Genomic DNA, 18,373 nt, shown 5'->3' on the forward strand with positions numbered 1-18,373 from the left:
CCACAAATGGCAAAAAGCCCCAAGTGAAATTCATTGAAAGCCTTGTCCGCTCCTGCCCCTTTTCATTTTACGAGACTTGGCTCAATGGCGAGGTAACTTGTACCCTCGGCATTTGCATCAACGCAACCAAGTTGATAATATCCGCCCCCCCCCCCCCCCCCCCCCCAACTAATGTAAATTTTTCACACTATACTTTGCGACAGTAATCCCATTCCTCTCGCCATTCCCTCCCCAAACTCTAATCGCATTTTACGGTAATGCACCACAATTCCGCTAGTCGGGCATTCAAATATGCAATTCGCAAAAGACTTTCCGCAAAAAAATACTTCAAACATTCGTTTGGATAAAAACTTGCAAACATGTTTCTACGCTTCTCCTACATTGAGCTCCGTTTGCTGAGGGCAATGAACTCTTGCAATTAGAATAAGCCTTTTTTTCTATTTCACGCAATTTATTTCGTTAACTAGTTATTCCCATACTTTAGTTCGCGAAGTGAAAGTCAGGAAAACAAAGTTGGATGTTTCTGTGCAAGTGAAAAAGGGCCTGCGTCCTGAACCAAAGCTGGAATCGTCGGCATCGGTTTTCGATTACACATGTCTACATATTCGAGTTGATTCCCGTTTCAGCTAGATTATTTGAAGATAGCATAGTTGGTGAAGCCAAGAAAGGGCTCGAAAGTGAAACTCAGGCCTTCCAAACTGCCCTCGGATGGAATACCCCATGCGCATTCTACCATTCAATCCCAGCGTGACTTACGTGTATTCCATCTTATACTTCCCCCATCTTTAGCGCAATCGCTGTCTATCGATGAATGGGAAGCAATATACCACACACCAATGATACCTCCAACTCAAACGGCTTCCACCTACGGCTTCGGCGCATCACGTCTTGCTAAAAGTGATGCAACTTCAAGGAGTGAAGTCCCTTTTCCAATGAGATGGATTTCTGAGACTTTTATGGATAGGGTGGTGCAAGCAGGAGCTGAGGCACAGCCTCCCTTCAGGTGGTCTGAGTCCAGTAAAAATATCTGCTGATGCTTTCGTGTCACAGCGCACATTGGTTCTACTGGAGCTTCAACTGGGAAGGCTTTGAGTCAAGGCAACAAACTTGGCACTCTGAAATAAGCATACGGAAGGGGAAGTGAATACCTATTTATGCTTGATAAATTTACCTCAGTAGAGAAACGGTTGGCTGCGAAACCAGTAGTTCTGAAACCACCATATGGAGAAAAATCGGTACTTAACCCCATGCATTCGACCTGCTTTGTGAACTCATTGCAGATACCAGAGCAGCAACCGTTTTAAAGTGTTTGTGCATAAAACCATCCACGGTTAACACTGTCCACCGTTCATAATTAAAAGTCAGGACTAGAAACCAGTGGGACTAGGCCTCTGAGTCACAGAACTTAGTGAAGTAAGGATCAGGTTGACTCGACCTGTGTACTAACACGGTAACAGGGAGTGGAACGATCGGTAGCCAAACCGGGAAAAGCCATTCCACGCCTCAAAGGGGTAATGGGAAACCGGTAGTACGTTTATTGGCAGTGTCCAGAAAACGGAAGCACCACCAAAACTTAAACCACCCTAATCCGACTAAAAGACAGCAGGAAAACGTATGTAGGAAATGCAGTCGCCATTCTGTATTACAGACACGGATATATAAAAACACCAGAAGAGCAGAATTACCAGTTGGTTCGTGATCCTGGTGGACAGCTGCAGGGCGTTCAGTAGGGCGGTGGTGGCGGTGGTCGTGCTCCTGGTGGCGGCGGTGGAGGAGGCGTCATACCGGGCGCAGGGGCCCCACGACCAAAAGCGTGCGGCGGCGGTGGTGGCGCCCCTCGTGGCTGCATGAGACCGGGCGCAGGCACGCCGACGCCCCAGGCGGGTCCAGCGAGACCGGTGGGTGGTGCGGCTGCAGGCGGAGGAATGGCGGCACCCGGCGTAGCCAACGGCATCCCTCGACCCACCGCGCGTCCCATACCCGGCGGCGGAATCCCCATCATGCCCATCCCAGCGCCTGGAAGCGGCACTCGCGCGGAGTCTTCCGGCGGTGGAGGACCGTCCACGTTCATGCTTACCTGCGACGGACGTACAAACATACTTCACCAATCAGTGTACATCCCCTCATCCATTCACTCAGCTGAGTGGGTGACCGAATGGCAACACTACCTATCTCATCGGTTCGACAGTAAGAGGCACAGTTGACATTCTCCTAAACTCGATCTATTTTGAAAATATCTGCTCACAGGAATGTGATAGTACTTCGTCGAGACGTAATTTAACGAGTAATCCCGAGAGCAAATTCAGGAGTTAAGACCTATGTTATCAATAAATAACCTCTTAATGTGTCAGTTGTAACAAAAACTTAGTTTATGTTCACGAGAACTTCTTAAAAGGAATCAGCCCAGTGCAGGCAACTCACAATATAGCCGAGAACAAAAGTAAAACTAAAAATACTCCACCAGCTTATTTTGGACAGGGCGCGCACTGACGTTTCGAATAGCAATCCTGTACTTCTAGTTTCGACTAGTGTTATACATTCCCAAAGGTTACACTTGACGATGGACAAAAAACCTAACAGTCAAAATTCCTAAACTCCACCAAAGCGCGATTGCAGAAGTGCAAGATTTCAAATCACAAAACCGTACCTCGCTTGAAAAGACATCCTCTCGTCACCTCGTTTAAGCATAAAACAATGTGACAACCAACGCCCCAATCAAATTTCGCGCGGTGGATTAGGAAAGTGAGCAGAACTCCAGAAAAAACACCGGCAATAAGTGGCTAAAAATTCTGAGCAAAAATGCTGCAGACGTCGCACATTTATCGAGTGGTCTGTTCCAAAAAAAATTCAAAATCAGACACGCACAAGTGATTTGGGGTTAGTGCTGAGGGGAAGACTTACAATATGCTCCCCACGAAGAAGAACAAGTCCAAGAGAACGCTTCTCCTGGCGAGGTTGTTTTGAATTTTTGCCTTTAACCGTACGGAACTCATCGCAGTCGCATAAGATAAGATTCATATGCCTATCGAAGGCTTTGAATGTGCCGACGAGCTGCCGACTGTCCTGGAGAGTACAGCGAATACGATAGTTGATATGTTGACTGATTTTCGCATTTTTACTGACTGGCTAAGGGAGGAATTAATAAAAAATCATAAAACTACCATCCTTGAGCCACACTGACAATGATCTCACAACAGTGCAGCTAACGCGAGCAACACTGAATCTAGCGGTTTGATTGGACTACTGCTTACCAATTAAGTTGAAATGCTCCTGACCTACAAATACTGTTCAGCTCTAGCCAAAATTAAATAACAAAAAGCAAAATTTGGTTTGAAATAGTGCATATAATTGCTTAAAGTTACCTGCAAGCTCATAAAACACTAAGAAAATTGGTTTTTATTTTTACCTAAGTGAACCAATGAGAATCCTATTAACACGTCAACTATCGCGTTAATAATCGGGATTTCGACGAAAACATAAATGTTCCGCATGTGTCCCTGCAAGCCTTAAACAAATGTTTTAGTAAAAATTTTGTTTTATGTTGATTTTACCTTCACTAGTTTATACTTGTTGATTTCAATGTTGTGTCTATTTTGAAGCAGTCTGGAGTACACTGTGGATTCACAGCCTTGTTAGTTGATTACATGTGTCATGTAGCTGAAAGTGTATTTTGTAAACGCAGTACTTTTATCACGGGTCAGCATTCTGCTTTATATATGTAGCGTCCCGAAATTTCTCTGAAGACGAAAGAAGACACAATACCCGGGCAGAATATATATTCAGCGCGGAGAAAGTGTCTGGGCTATTGGCATGGCCCAAAAGGCCATCCCACCTAGTGAGGTACAGGAAGCCTAATTCAAAGTCCAAAAGTGGCGCCTCACCAATACCGAGGGATAGACCACTATCGTATTACAATACATGTACAAGTTTTTTTAGAACTGAGAAGTAAGTGTAAGCTCCGACTTTAAAAGAAATTGGCTAATATGATGAAAACTGTCTGAACTTGCAAAACTTTTAAATCTTCTTAGAGCCGGATGCTTTTCCAACTACCATACATTAGCTTGAGTACAAGATTATTCGAATAAGACCCACTCTGCGCACTATAACCCTTCCCAGACGTGTTTCAAATTCATCAACAGCCTGTGTTTACTGCGGCCCAACACCTAAGAAACTTTTGAGTGCTCGCGTCATGTAGAAGGAATGGGCTAGGTTGGTCTGCCTTAAGTGAGCTCCGTACGTTTCCCACATCAGTTTAGTGACAGATTTATAGATTGGAATTGGCTAGCTCAAAAGCAATGGCGTTGCATATATTTGATAACTGATTTTGCTAAAATTATCAACATCCGTTGCAGCGGTGTTAAAACTCAAGGCACAGGACAACACCTGAAGCCACTCATCTTTAAGAAATATATTTGAAGTGCTCTTAAATGAACGACTCTTAAGTAAGCCTAATGACGAATCCCAGAGTTTGTTAATGCTAATTTCGAAACACTCCCGATTTACATGAAATGGTTTTTTTAGCAAATTTCACTTGCAGTTACTTGTTCCATGTCGTTAGCAATGTCCACAAGTGATATGAAACGTAACTTTAAATGTGAGGAATTTGCGACTCCAACAACGTATCTCGCCCTAGTTTCTTCAATTAACACACCAATTTTAAATGCTCTCAGATCTTCAAATGCGGCTAAACATTAATTAAAATAGCATCGTGAAAAATTATTCAATGTCTCTATGGGCGCATGCTCATATTAAAATGCCACAGTCCCCTTCAATGGATGCTTGCAATCCAATTCGCCATTGCTTTTGAGAAGGGTTAGCTAAGTAGCATGCAGGTTTCTGTTCTCTACACTTGCCAGCATTTCTACCGACTTCCATACGCTCTAATTTCTTCATTGGAACTGCAAGCAGTCGGGAATACAGCCGGGAAAAATCACACCAGGCGGAGACTAACGGATTCACCAATTGTATCTCGAATAGGTCAGGGAACGAGACATGGGCCTAGAGGTAGCATGTGCGCCGACCGTTGGCAGTCCATCGCTTCGGGGTAGCGAAGGGCGTGAATGAGGCTTGGCGCTTGACGTAGCGGTGTGATGCACCACCCGTGTCATTTCCGCTGACCGCGTAGGCGTTGTTGTGCTGCTCAATCACTGCATCCATCTGGTCGGGGTCTACCTCCTCGGCCATGCCCTCCTCTCCCAAATCCAATACGGTCTCCGTGACTGGCGGGGAGAGCGGCAAGGAATAGGACTGGCGCCACCCCTTTCCCCAACTCCACCGTACCGGTGGTGAGTGTGCTCCTGTGGGCGAAGGTGAAGGTTGTAATGGCTGCTCCTGTGGTCTCTCCGCCGCACCCCACAGGCATCGGCCAAATTTGGACGACGAAGTGGCACCTTTGAGATGCAGAAGGCGAAGGAAGCGATGGCGGAATGTGGAGCTAGCCACCATGAAGGCGGGGAAAAGTAGCCCTGTTGTCGCCATGTCTGCGAACTCGCGACAAATTATGGTCGCTGTGGTATGGTAAAGCATTCGTTGCCAAGTTGGGTCGGATAAAATCTGAAGGCAAGTATTTTGTTCATGAGGACAGCTAATTATAGGCTCTTTATCTGAATATTAATGCTCACTTTAGTGAGGTAATTTTCAGTTCCTTTAGTATTCAAATTTTTTAGAGTTGAAGATGCCTCAATCCCCACGGGACGTTCCTGGTCAGCTTTCCAAAGTTTCCCGTCTTCCTGGTTATTTTCAAATATCCCAGAAACCGCCCTCTCGCTTATGCACGCCTGACAGGCTGAGTACGGTCACAGCAAGGATTTGACTAAGCCGACGGAGTGACTCCCGTGCAGACACTTTCACAGGCTGTTTTTACTGTCCGGACGCCACGCACATCCGCATTTAACGTGCATTCCCTTGCTTACTCATCTACGTTGGTGGCCAGACGTCTGTTTTTAAAGGCTCACTCGCACCTAGACTATCCAGACTGTGACATTTGTGGGCGTAGGTTTTGGGTAGCACTTTGAAATGTCTTCTCCAAATAGTGTATTTACCGGCTAAAACCGATCATACTAACTGCGGAATGTGCTTTTACACAAAGGTTATGTATGTGATCAAACGTGCTGCGTGTGCGTTTGAGGTTGAGTGAATGAACAATTCATAGAGTGCGTTTTCAGAGAGATCCTGACCCCTTTGATTTAAAGGCATTGCGTCGAAAAGTTGGTCTTTTAGGGCCGACCACTTTGCCACTTCTTTGTAGTTCGATATGAACAAAATTAATATCAATTGTAAGGAGGCCTTTTAATTGGTGACCGCATATTATTGAAAAGATGATTTTATGATGTCATTGCTTTTCTGTGCAAAGCACGTTGCTTCAGTATGATAAATTTGAAATGGTAGAAAACTATTAAAATGTTATAAGCCCTGTTGAAAATATTTTACGTAATATCATTATAAACGCCGCCACGATTGTCAAGAAACTAACCACCAACTCCATTTGCCCCATTAACGAGGAGTCGCCAATTCCCGCAACCCAAAGTTTCTCTGTTTGAGTGGCCTGGATCCCATCGATTTTCCAACCCCCGATAATCGATGCAGATCGAAACTTCAGAGCAGATGGTCTTATCGATCGGCCTGCGTGAGTAAGTGCAGCAGTGTGGGGCGCGTCTACGCGCCTGACAGCTAGCCAGTGCCTGGGTCTGAGTCCGAGTCGCTCAATCGTCCTAACCGCACGAAGGCCAATGTCAACCAGTGACTGCAAACACACACGTGACTATTGTTACACCCAAAGCACACCCATGCGTGACATGAGCCGATAGGGAAGGAGTGAGCAATGGCACGGCTCCCATGGATGTTTGAACATTAGCCATCGACTCGGAATTCTGAGAAATCTCAGCAAGAGTTGTGGTTAACTATAGCTTCCAAAACAAGAATCGGGTAATAAACTAAACGATTACAATTTTTCAAAAAAAGGTGGCTGATCAACTGCCTATGTGAGTCTTAATCGTAATTTTCAAAAGAATAGCTGAAAAATAATTAAATAGCAAAGCTGCGAACAGATATTTCACCTTGTTACTTGCTTCTCTCTTAGGGGGAATATAAATGGAAATTGAGATTGCTTAATGAAAGACACTTCCTCTAATTGCACATTCCCTTCCTTATGCAAGATTGCATTATCTTTATGGTTTTTTGTGATAAGGGTGCAGCCTTTGATTATCCGTCTCTAACACTTTGAATCAGCAGTCAACTTTGCAATGAGCCTTGTACGTTTCATCCTGAGACCCTGAATACACCCTGTTGCGAAGTGTCTCATTGTCGTTCACTTCAAGCAGTGTGGGGATTATTTTAATTAGTATTATTCCACAAAGAAGGTATTTAGAGATGCTGGCAAGCTAGGCCAGAGCTTACCTCACGATCGGGCAACTCGGCAAACCCTGGGGTCGCCATGACAGCTAGAAGGCGAATGGCCGCCAAGGGTAAGTTGGCCAGACCATAGAGGACGCAGATGGCAATGGCAAGTTGGAGGCGGTGGACCACGCGCCGGCTGTAGGCAAACGCAATGCGCTCACCAACCTCTGCCTCTGTTTGCAGTACCACCTGGCCCTGATTGGCTAGGAGGCGTCGGGACAGAAGAAGAGCAAAGGCTGTGGCCCCTAGGGTACTCGGCGCAAAAATGACCGCGTTGAGGATCCACTCATAGAGCATGAGGTTGGCATCGGAGCTGAGTAACTGGAAACCCGATTGATAGCCTCCTACTGGGCTACAAATTAGCTCCACACTCTCAAAAGCTCCCTGCAAGGTAATATCAGTCACCTGCCAGAAGTTTATCCCCACCAGGCCCACTACAAATGACATGAGGACGATAGCCGTTACCCTCTGAAATAAATGGAAAAAAAGTATTTACTAGGCCTACAAGAAAACCGCTCCACTTTTCACACGCATACACAACGAACCGAGAAAAGGCTACAGGGGAGTTTGCACCACCACCGGCGGTAGGGATTGCGGCAATAGCAGGAGATAGTGCGGCGGTGTGGGGTTCGTGAGATGGCGTGCGCGCGCCAGGCGATGAGGAGGACGAGGAGAGCAATGGTGACACGTGTCGTGACGTCAAGGCTGTGGACGAGAGGGCAGAAGGCACGGAAACCGTTGACATCGGAGAGAAGGCGCAAACGCCAGACTCCGTCAAGATCGAGAAGGAGGCAGAAAGAACAGTGTATTAAGAGGAGGGGACAGCAGAGGAAACCAAGGAGACGAAGCAGAGCATCGCCACGTCGACGTTCTCTCCAGTGCCTCCACAATGGAGGCGCAGTGGATGAGACGGTGTAGGCTTTGGCGGCCTCATGGGGAGTGTGCCAGGTGAATAGGACAGCAGCGGCAAGCGAAAGTCCGAGGAAGGAAAGAGGTAAGTAGACCGCCGTAGTTAAAAGGTCGACCTCTAAACCGATCGGTGTAAATCGCGATAGGAAGGATTCAAGGTGGGTATAGCGTTCGAAGACATTCAGTGGCGCTGCACTATCCGCGAGAAACATTGTTGGTTGCGGTGTGGTGGTGGTTGCATTGGTCTAACGCAACAGATACAAATCAGCTTTATTCAGCGTAGGTGGTTTATTTTTGAATTTTTTACTACTAATGGGGCAGATCGTGCAAGTTCTAGATTGAAAGTTTGTGCAAATTCTCCTCCTTACGGTTAACTCTATCCATTTCTTTGAACTTTGTAAAACTCACTAGTGAATTTTAAAAAACAAAGCAATTTTTCTTTATACTTAGGAAACTGTTCCATCCGCATCCAAAGTCATCCTAAATGCTGGGAAAATGATGGATTTGTGTTGCATTTTTTGTTACGGAGAGCCCTCCTAATCACCTGAAGTAGCAGAAATTTACGAGTCTACCAGTTCCGATGACACCTTCTTCAACCCTAAGAGGGAAGTGTTTGTGCACGCTGCGGTGGTGTTTTTGGTGGAGAGTGCCTTTTTCCGCACGTGGCCACTTGAATGCCAAGATATGCGCTTCGCTGAAGGTCAAGTGAAACTTCCTTTCAGTGTCCTGATGATGCACAGCTACACCGTTTGCATGAAACACCTTTTCGTTAATTATTTTGTGTAAAAAAAGAACTTGTTGACGCCAAAAATATCACTCTCGGTTTCTCAATCAGAGGCCGCTACTTCGCATAATTCTGTTTGGTCATCGCAATCAAGTGGTCAAGTTTTTTCACGGAACTGCAGCGGATGCTCTTTTAGGCGAGAGTTGAAGTCTTTAAGTTTAATGCCATGGTTTCTGCACCTCCCAGTTGTGCCTGGACAATTTAAATCCGTCTATTAACGGCGACTCGCTGTGATGATTAATTAGTAGCACATTGTTTTGCAATGAGCCACTGACATGACCGGCATTTGTATGTTAATGACAACATTAACTTTATCTATCAGCATATATGGGGCGTGGCCAGCTTGCCGGATTGCTTCGGACAGTGCACTAGTGTAGCTGTTCACAGCTGGAAGATTGGACGGATTCGTACTGGATGGATGGATGGGTGGTTGGGTGAATGGATATAAGTGGGCACACTTTCGTTACCTTGACTCTGCAATTGCCTAGCTGGGGTCAACTAATTCATTTTAATTCCCTTAATTTGCTTACATTCCACTTTTTGACAACTTTTATGTCTGTTCCTGAGCGATAATGCAAAATATTCTCAAAAATGGAAATGATGATGACGCACTCAATGTAAGAATAGAAAAAAAAAACAATGGTCCTTTTGAAAGAGAAATCGCCATTAAAAAAAAATTATTAATAAGGCAAGCCTGGGCGTGTAAACGGGCCGCATTCAGGATCCTTACGCATTGCAGAAAAAAAAATGAAGACAATGTAATGGAAATACGAGAAATTGCTGACATGCTCACCATTGCAGTGGTTGGAGGGAGAGTAGCGATTGTAGTGGTGGTGGTGGTGGTGGTTGGGGGGCCTGGAGTGGTGGTGGTGGTGATGAGGTTGCCCAGCATATCGTACTGTCCCTTGGCCGACATTTTTATTCACTGATCGCCTGCCCGTCCGCTTGGAGTGAAGCGCTCTGCATACAGATTACCATGGCGCATCGCGATTTGCATGTTGCCATGGCCGGTTGCCACTTCGCGGTCCAGTGTCCAATGCAGTGCGAGCACATGCATAAATGAGCATTGACGTTTCAATCCACTCCTAAAAAGTGTAGCTGTGATACCCAATGACATGGATGTCTTCAAGATGGGTTCGCAATTTTGCATTACGGACGGCCGCCTTCACTTAAAACGCGGCTGAATTGATACGCGCGTTTAAAAGACGCTTCGGCTATTTGAAGAGGAACTTTTACAAAACGTAGGAGGTGTGAGCTCCACGTTTCGACACTGATGAGAAGGGCTGGAGTCCAATCTGCCCTACCTCTGACTCCATAGTCTGCAGTCCCAGTAATTGTGAGATTGTATCTCCGTTGAATGTCGCCGGGTCCTTCTTACTTAGCATGGACAGAGTGCTCTTTGTCTGCATTGAACACAACGAATCCTTCATTTATTTAGGCGGTGTTACCGTGAAAATTGACGCCTCATAGAGCCTAAACGAGCCTGAAGTGGGTGGTTGAAAATGAACATGAACATTAAGTACCCAATATTTGTCTCCAGGTTAGCCTGCTATTTTCGGACGCAGGTGAAATGGACGTTAACAGGCGGGGCGACAATAACGAGGAGTGACTGATGTTTGCTGCCAAATGACGCTCAAGGTGGTTTGAATAAAAATTTGAAAAAAAAGACCCTTCATAATCATATTGCTTTGGTAGTTGAAACCTCTAACTTGCCCCATCCAGCCTCAGTACACCTTCAGGGACAATTCAGGATGTGAATGAGTCGTTCGATCGCCGAAAGCTTTGAGTAATGAAGCTGCTGTAGATGGACTGGTCTGCAGATAATGGCAGCAGACTTTACAGAGTCTACTCCACTGACTTGAGTTGCAACGCAATAGGATGCCCCTCCATGGCACGGGAATCGGACGACAGTACAACAAAGCCAGCGCGCACCACAGATCAGTCACCGCAAGGAGTGGAGGAGAATGCTCAGCTAAGAAACGAGAGGACCACCCATCAATGAGCATTAATGCCGTTTTCACAGGCCATTCCATTTTCCTTTCCACTTTTCATTGGAGGTATTTTAAAAATGATATAAGTGCAAAAGTTGACAAGTAGAGCTGGGAGACCTTTGAGTACGTGGAAATGTTCCTTATATATCGGAGGAAACAGAGAAGAGCACCATTCAAGCACTCGTGTCGATGACTTTATGGCAAAGGAGCAACAAATTCCACTAATGAGAGACAAAAACTTTCTGTGAAGACCTTCACGAGTACTTTTTCATCAGCGACTACAAAGTTTCTCTCCCCCCCCCTCAATTGACTAACGGAAACGGAACGGTGGATTCCTGGCATTTGCTGACGCAGTGGTCGGTCCCCGAATGCTCGAGGTGTCAAAGCACGCTACCAAGCGCAAGTACTGGTGGAAGCTCACTCGAATTAGGAGTGACTGGCTTGACAGCCCTACCCTGATGCCACAGAACAGTAATCTTCGGATTTAATTTGACATTGTTTCACGGAGGCAATTACTCCACATTTCATGAATGAACTTGAGGCCCTCATCTGACAAATGTATTATAAATCAAACGTTTGGCCTTTAATCTAACTGCACCCACGGCTTGACTCAGTTGCAGAGTTAAAAGACATTAGAATCACTTTAAAAGATCAAGAGCAATAAAGAGTTTATTCTGATAGAACACGAAAGAAAGCCGTATAGCATTGATAAAAGTCATTCCAATCAGATAAAACGAAAAAATTGGATCAGAAGGGAGGAGACTGATGATTAGAGAGCTTTGAAGAGACCAAAATTACACCAAATCAAATCACAAGTTGAGAATTTCGAGAACCTTTGAACGGGTCGACTCGAGGTAGAAGGAAAGTGCCTCTGGTACAAACTCCAGCTGTTGTACCAACTTGTCCGTCTCCGCCAGTAGCTCTGTCAACTTCACCTTCATGGTCTATAAGATAGAGAAGGTGAATAGGGTATCTGAGGGGAAGGGAGGAGAAAAAGAAACTCACTTCGAGGGGCCCTACGCCCTGCTGGTGGTAGATGATGTGGTAATTAAGGAGATCTACGTAAAGCTGCGTCCGCGCATCCACATCCATACACATGTCAGCCAGGGAACGCGACTTCTCCAGGCACTTGAAGACACCCTGCACACGTGGAGGAAAAGAAAATATTAGCATCTTCACGCTAGTGGACTATAAGTAGTGGGCATTAAAATTAAGATCATGAATAACGGTGTTAGATACGACTTAAGAGCACCAACCATCCAGTATCTACAGATTTGCCGGTTCAAACGGACGCTGAATACGGCTGAAAATGATTAGGGCTGCAGAACAGCATCCGTTTTAGCTGCAACGGTAACCCAATTTCGGATATGCTGCGTGTCCTTCACTCCTTGCAAGTAACAGCACTTTTAACTGAGGCCCCAAAAAAGGTTACGTCTGACTGAAAGAGAACCGCTCTTGTGGATGCATGGGGCTTAGAGGAAGCATGAAAGTAATAATGAAATCATGTTTCAATTTGGCAATCATCTCGACCTCAATTTCTGTGCCACACAGGGGACAAAGGAGTAAAAATTTGACAAAAGAAATCCCAATTGCCAGTTCAAAAAAAGTCCTGCAATACTCCTGTAAAATTAATGAAATATAGGTGCAACCTGAAGAGCAAACTAGCTCCTCCCCATGTTGATAAAGTCTAACGATAACCCAATCAAAGAGCTTAGTGATATCAATATGGGAAAAGTTAAAGTACTATAGAAAGCAACCAACATATGACACCATCTTCCAGGGGAAGAAATTTCAAAACCCAAGCGAAATCTGGTAAATGACTTTCTGAAACGAAGATACCGAAAAGACTTTGGATGAGCATTATGTAATCCACATTCCTATGTCGTAAATGATTTCGGTCCCGCCTGATCATATTTTGAATAGTCAACATGGAAGAAGAGACGCACAAAAAGACAACAGAGAGCGTACTTTATCGAGATTCAATATCCATACTGGCAAAATTTAAAGAAGTGGTGATGGGAAGCAGAACAAAGGAAGCTCACCTCAAAGTCGCTTTCTCCCGCCTTCCCTGAAGTCATCTTCCCCTCCTCCCCAGGGGTGGCGATGATGGGGGTGGGAGAGGAAAGGAGAAGCTGAGCGGTAAGAGCGACGGCGCGGCTCTGATCTGCACGCAGAAGGAGGAGGTTGAAGGCAGCGCGCGAGCACTGAGTCTGCAGCACACCCGCACTCTCCGCATCGAGGCAGCGACGCGCCCACCAGAGAGTCGCCACTAGCAGCCCAAAGGCTGAAAGCTGCGCCCGCGCGTCCGACAGCTCCTGCTCGAAGAGAGTGAAGGCCTGAGAAAAGAACTCGTAGGCAAAAAGAGGACGCTTCTCGAATGCCACTGTCTCGATCACGAGGGTGCAATTGAGGAAGAGACGCAGGGCAACGTCGGAGGCGTTGCAAGCGATCAACTTGGTTGCCGACTGGTGGCAGAAGGCTATCACCCGCTCATACAGACCTGCCACTGCCTCCTTTGTCTTAGGCTCATCTGTCTCTATCTTTTCCCCTCCTGCACCGATTACCGGTAGCAGCCTAATTGCCTGTGAATAAGACATACATACAAGGTAAGTCATGTGATTCAGGAAACTCGTGAAGGAAAACTAATCACTAACCTCAAAAACAAGGGTTGGAAAGGTGGCCCTTACGACGACGGGACCACCAGCGGCAAGTCGCTTCCGCATTTTTGATAGAAGGAGAAGCTTCTCTTCAATATCCACTCGAGCCTCGGCCTGACGGCCGACCAAGTGAATCGCTGAAGCCAGAAGAGCGAGATCTTCGGTTAAGTCCTCTACTGAGGACGACGGCGACGATGGGGAAACTGAGGTGGTGTTAGAATCCTGACGTTCGACTAAAACGCCAACCACAGCTAAAAAGGCATCCAAATCGGCCTCGGTGGTGATGCGTTGGTTGTCAGCAACTTCAGCATCACCGCTGGAGGCGCGTTCAAGAGCGCGCGCAATGAAAAGGCAGGCGAAGCGGCGGCGAGCCGAGAAGTCAAGGAGGGTGCAGAGCCGCAGGAGACCGGAGAGGTCGAGCAGCACCGGAAGGCGTCCCAGTGCGCCCGCGTCGTCCAAGCCAACGGTAGACGGTGACAGGGGAGAGAAACCGGAGGAGAATATTGCGAGAGTAGCGCACTCCACTGAGGAATTCACCGACCGCGGCGGACCTCCAGGCCCATATAGGGGCAGGTAGAGGAGGCTGAGAAGCTCTCGTGACAGCACTGAACCGCCCTGAATCCTGAGGAGAAAGGAATGAACGTAGGAAAGAAGGCGGGAAAGAAAAGTACCTGAAGGAGGAAGCGGATAGTGTCTCAAGGGCGGCAGCGGCACTGAGAAGGACCTGATTCACGGTATCAGGGCTGGAATGGAGGCAGATAGCCATGGTTAGAAGAGGCGCAAAAAGACCCGGTAAATCCTCCAAAGGCAGCCCCAGACGTGCCTCCGTCGGTGCCGAGGTGTAGAAGTCTGCGCGACGGCGCACTAACTGACCTAGCTCTGTGGAGAGAGACTGAAAGAGTTCTTCGCCACCACCGCCATCGCCGCCACTACGACTCTCCTCAGAGATACAGCGCAGCAGTCTGTGGAGGGAGAAAGAGGTCAATTGGGGCGGACAGAGGAAAAGAGAGCTCAAAAAACGTGCCTCTCAACCAAACTTCCGATAATGGGTTTTAGCCGAACCGCAGGCTGCAGGTGCCCACAGGCCTGTAGTAGCTGCGGCAGCGTGGCTGCGTGAAACTCGTCCGGAAAGGTCTTCAGGAAAAAGCAAAACATGGCATAAGGTGGGAAGGAAAGGAGGACTCCAAGGCTACACACTAAAAGTAAGGTGATGCGTATCACAGGCACCTGAACGATCACGTCCATAAGGTACTCCTGGGCGATTACGTCATGGCATTGAATGACCTGGGTCAATATGTTTGGCAGGATATGCTAAAACGTACGAAACGAATGCCACTGAGAGACTCTGCGGAGGTAATGGTGAAAAATGCGTCGGGATGGAGAAACTAACAGATCTATAGAGGTCGGTGTTGATGGCCTCGAGTTTAGAGAGTCGATGAAGATTAGCTCCAACGAGGACTCGAAGGTCGCGACGCTCCTGCTCGCGCCGCTCACGGTCACGTGTGTGCCCCTGGTGCTGCATGCGCACCCACAGTTTGTTCATCTCCGCAAAGTTGAGAAGAATGAAGTTGATGCTGTCCAGCACACTCGCTCCCTCCACCTCCGCTGGCTTCATCGGCACATCACCTACGGCCACCTCTTCTCTCTTCAAAGGCTGAAAGAACAAGCAAGCACCCACTAACATCATCGACACTATCGGTAAAAGGACACCCCTCAGAAAGGGAGTGACTTACAGGGGAGTCAGGAAGGAGGCTTGGAGGGATGGAGGTGAGAAGGTAGTTGCGAAGAAAGAGGCCGCGCAGGGGATGCTGAACTCCCCTGCACATCTCCACCAAATCTCGTAAAATCTCGCGGCAAGGCAATTCGCCCACTCGGATGTAGACCACACCCACAGTTATCAGGAGGTACCTAGGAACCAAAAATTGCCGAATCTGTTTGTTTTTCATGGGTAAATATCAAATATAAAGGCAGAGAAATCCTATCACTTATGCTTTTGCATATAGGCTGAATGATAATAAAGAAAACACGGAAAGTTAGCAGAGAGAGTGGATTCTAACATTGTATATCTTAGCAGCCAAGAGACAAAGCACTGCTAAAATGTCTGCTGCGTATGGTACTGGGATCCCGGATCCCGATGTTTACTAATGCGGATTCAAAAAGTCTGTTTTCGTTGGAAAGTCAGAAAAAAGTCAGGTATCAAAGAAGTAATTAGGAGAAGGATGAAATGAGTCGCTCAAACACTTTCAGCTCAACCAAGATCATACATAAGTCGCTGCCATGAGGCCATGCTGTGCTACTCAACCAAAAATCGGCATAAAGTCAAGTTAAAACAGCATAAAAGAAGAGAACAAACTGGGATCGACTTCAAGAAACCAGATATTTAATCCTGCAACAATAATTATACACCCTATTTAGTGCAGTTAAAAATTGACTTCTTTTAACGGCCACCATTGTAGCAAACTGTGATGAAAAACAAGGGAGCATAATAAGATCTCATGGAGCATTTCACTTAAAGAAACATATAACATGACAAAAACAGACAATGCTTCTCACAGGCGTGGTAGAACATTGGAGACATATTGAACGATCTCGTAAAGGTGAGGAATGGATCTTCCATGTTGGAATTCGTCAGTGAGATAAACATCAACAACGTTGAGAACTTCCGCAGCCTTGATATCTGCAATCAATTACTCGCAGTGAGATAGAACTTACAGAGTTCGTAATAGGACTTCGGTGAGAGGCCAGAAGTCCGCAGCCCACGAAGAGCATTGGCACAACAATGCAAGCCATCCATATTCGCCCCATCATCCTGATATCTTAAGTTAGAACAAAAATGCTTACAAAATACATTTTAACCGCTTGTTTTTGTTGTTCGATAGCTGCCACCATCCTATTCAGCAGCCTCTCACCCTCGTTAACAGACATACTTAGTGCACAGCCCCAATTGGAGCAAGGGGCTATTTCGAATAAGTGTGCGGAGTCGATTCGTTAGTGCATTATAACGTTACGGGTCTTAAAATAAAAAACTAGTTTTTTGGTCATAATAATTAATTTTCTAAGCTTTAGGCTTTTTGTTAAAAATTTTAACATTTTTGAGCACTAATTTTTTTGCAAAGTTGGTAGTTTTTTGCCTCTTAATGATGGTACTGCATATTTAACTACTAAGGCGTTTATCAACACTTTGCGACCTGAAGCGTGTATCAAAATGCTAAATGCATCTTTGCAGCGAGGAACACCTGCTGAAACTAAGATCAAAATTTTGTCTAATGATGGCCCCAGTAAGGTGTTTACATCGACCCAACAAGCAGTGTAATGTCCAAAGAATTGGGGATTCACTTTACTGTACTCTCAACCGCGTGGGCTCTTCTACATCCACCATCTGTACTTCTGCCTCGGAAATCAGGCAAGAAGGCAAAGACTGAGGTCTCCCAGCCTTTCTAAACTGTAGAAATGGATCTACTCTCCTACGGGTGTGACTCATCGCAGTGGTAGAATAAACAAGTAGCGTTGGAACTAATTTATTTTCGCAATTGTAAACTTGTCCCGATGCGTCGGTATTCCCTCTAATTTGCACATGCAAGAGCATTGTGGCTTCAATGAAGCAGCTCCTTCTAGCCTACGCAGAAGTGTCTGCTTGCTTCATCACCACCACCGTCATCCTCCTCTTACTCCTTGCCATCATCATCCCACCACGTATTTCAGCCTGAGGCGAAATTACGTTTAGCCCAAGTGCTGAACATGCAGCTACAACTCCACCTTGCACCAAGAGAAGGCTGAATTTGTAATTGTGCTGGGAAATTAACCGAAACCCAGGTTCACGGTGGCACCACATTTGAAGCGAAACTGATTGTTCTGCCACACGTCTACAATTTGCCAAAGAAACACTTCTTCCCGTGTACTGCAATTCCGCTTATATCTACTGGAAGACCCAAGAAAGATTTTTACTTTTCTATGATCACTACTAAAGGGCACTGAATGGGAGCCACTACAGCTGTCAATTCTTCAGCATCCAAAACTAAGCTTATTTTTGTTTGCATTTCATGTGTAAAAAAGTTTATTTGCTGATTATCATTTCTACTTGTAGTTTATTTTCAACACTCTTGAACATAGTTAGTTTTCCAAATTCAGCATTAATACCTAAGAAACTAGGTGCTGGAGGCTGTTTATGCATAATTAGCGAGAAGTAGCTCCGGATTTCTATCCGACTATAAGCAAGCAGAACTGGGTTGGTGCATCCCTCATTTCACTTGCTCACAGATGCTCGTCCTTAACCGACTACTCCTGGCACATACGATGAATGGACGGTAGGGTGGCAGATGCTTAGTGAGGTAGTGTCCTACCAACGTGCAATGCTTACTAGTGCATCTATTTAATTTGTAGCAAAATTAGTTGAATTTTCGTCACTGAAATGAAAGCTAGCAGTAGCACCGTGAAAAACAATTTATTATTGACGGGAATTATGTTAACGCAACATGATGTGCTATAATATAAGGCAAATGTATTCTAAATCTTGAGTAGTTTAATATAAAAGTGTGGGCGGCATTCGAAAGAAGCTCGTGCAAAGTCGATGTGCTAAAGGAAGGGTGTGCTTAAGAGCGATTTTACTGATCCAAGCCATTAGTGCTTTGGATGCATTG

The 18,373-nt window shown here is 46.0% G+C and overlaps 1 protein-coding gene across 1 annotated transcript; it reads right to left on the reverse strand. All coding sequences in view use genetic code 11, as the record gives it.

Moving 5' to 3' along the window:
* Window positions 1-1,723: 1,723 nt before the first annotated feature.
* On the reverse strand, window positions 1,724-16,661 carry EGR_06256 (Vacuolar protein sorting-associated protein 35; the record flags this gene model as incomplete). Its single annotated transcript, XM_024495505.1, has 19 exons — window positions 1,724-2,077; window positions 2,902-3,126; window positions 3,552-3,628; window positions 5,022-5,553; window positions 7,396-7,863; window positions 7,941-8,549; window positions 9,882-9,992; window positions 11,913-12,023; window positions 12,085-12,219; window positions 13,122-13,661; window positions 13,734-14,358; window positions 14,408-14,676; window positions 14,757-14,870; window positions 14,964-15,047; window positions 15,127-15,390; window positions 15,419-15,644; window positions 16,290-16,413; window positions 16,449-16,552; window positions 16,585-16,661. 19 exons carry the CDS (start codon window positions 16,659-16,661, stop codon window positions 1,724-1,726), a joined length of 5,049 nt encoding a protein of 1,682 aa, XP_024350028.1.
* Between the last annotated feature and the right edge of the window lie 1,712 nt (window positions 16,662-18,373).

The sequence above is a fragment of the Echinococcus granulosus genome, assembly GCF_000524195.1.
Source record: "Echinococcus granulosus chromosome Unknown EG_S00054, whole genome shotgun sequence".
Taxonomy (NCBI): Eukaryota; Metazoa; Platyhelminthes; class Cestoda; order Cyclophyllidea; family Taeniidae; genus Echinococcus; species Echinococcus granulosus.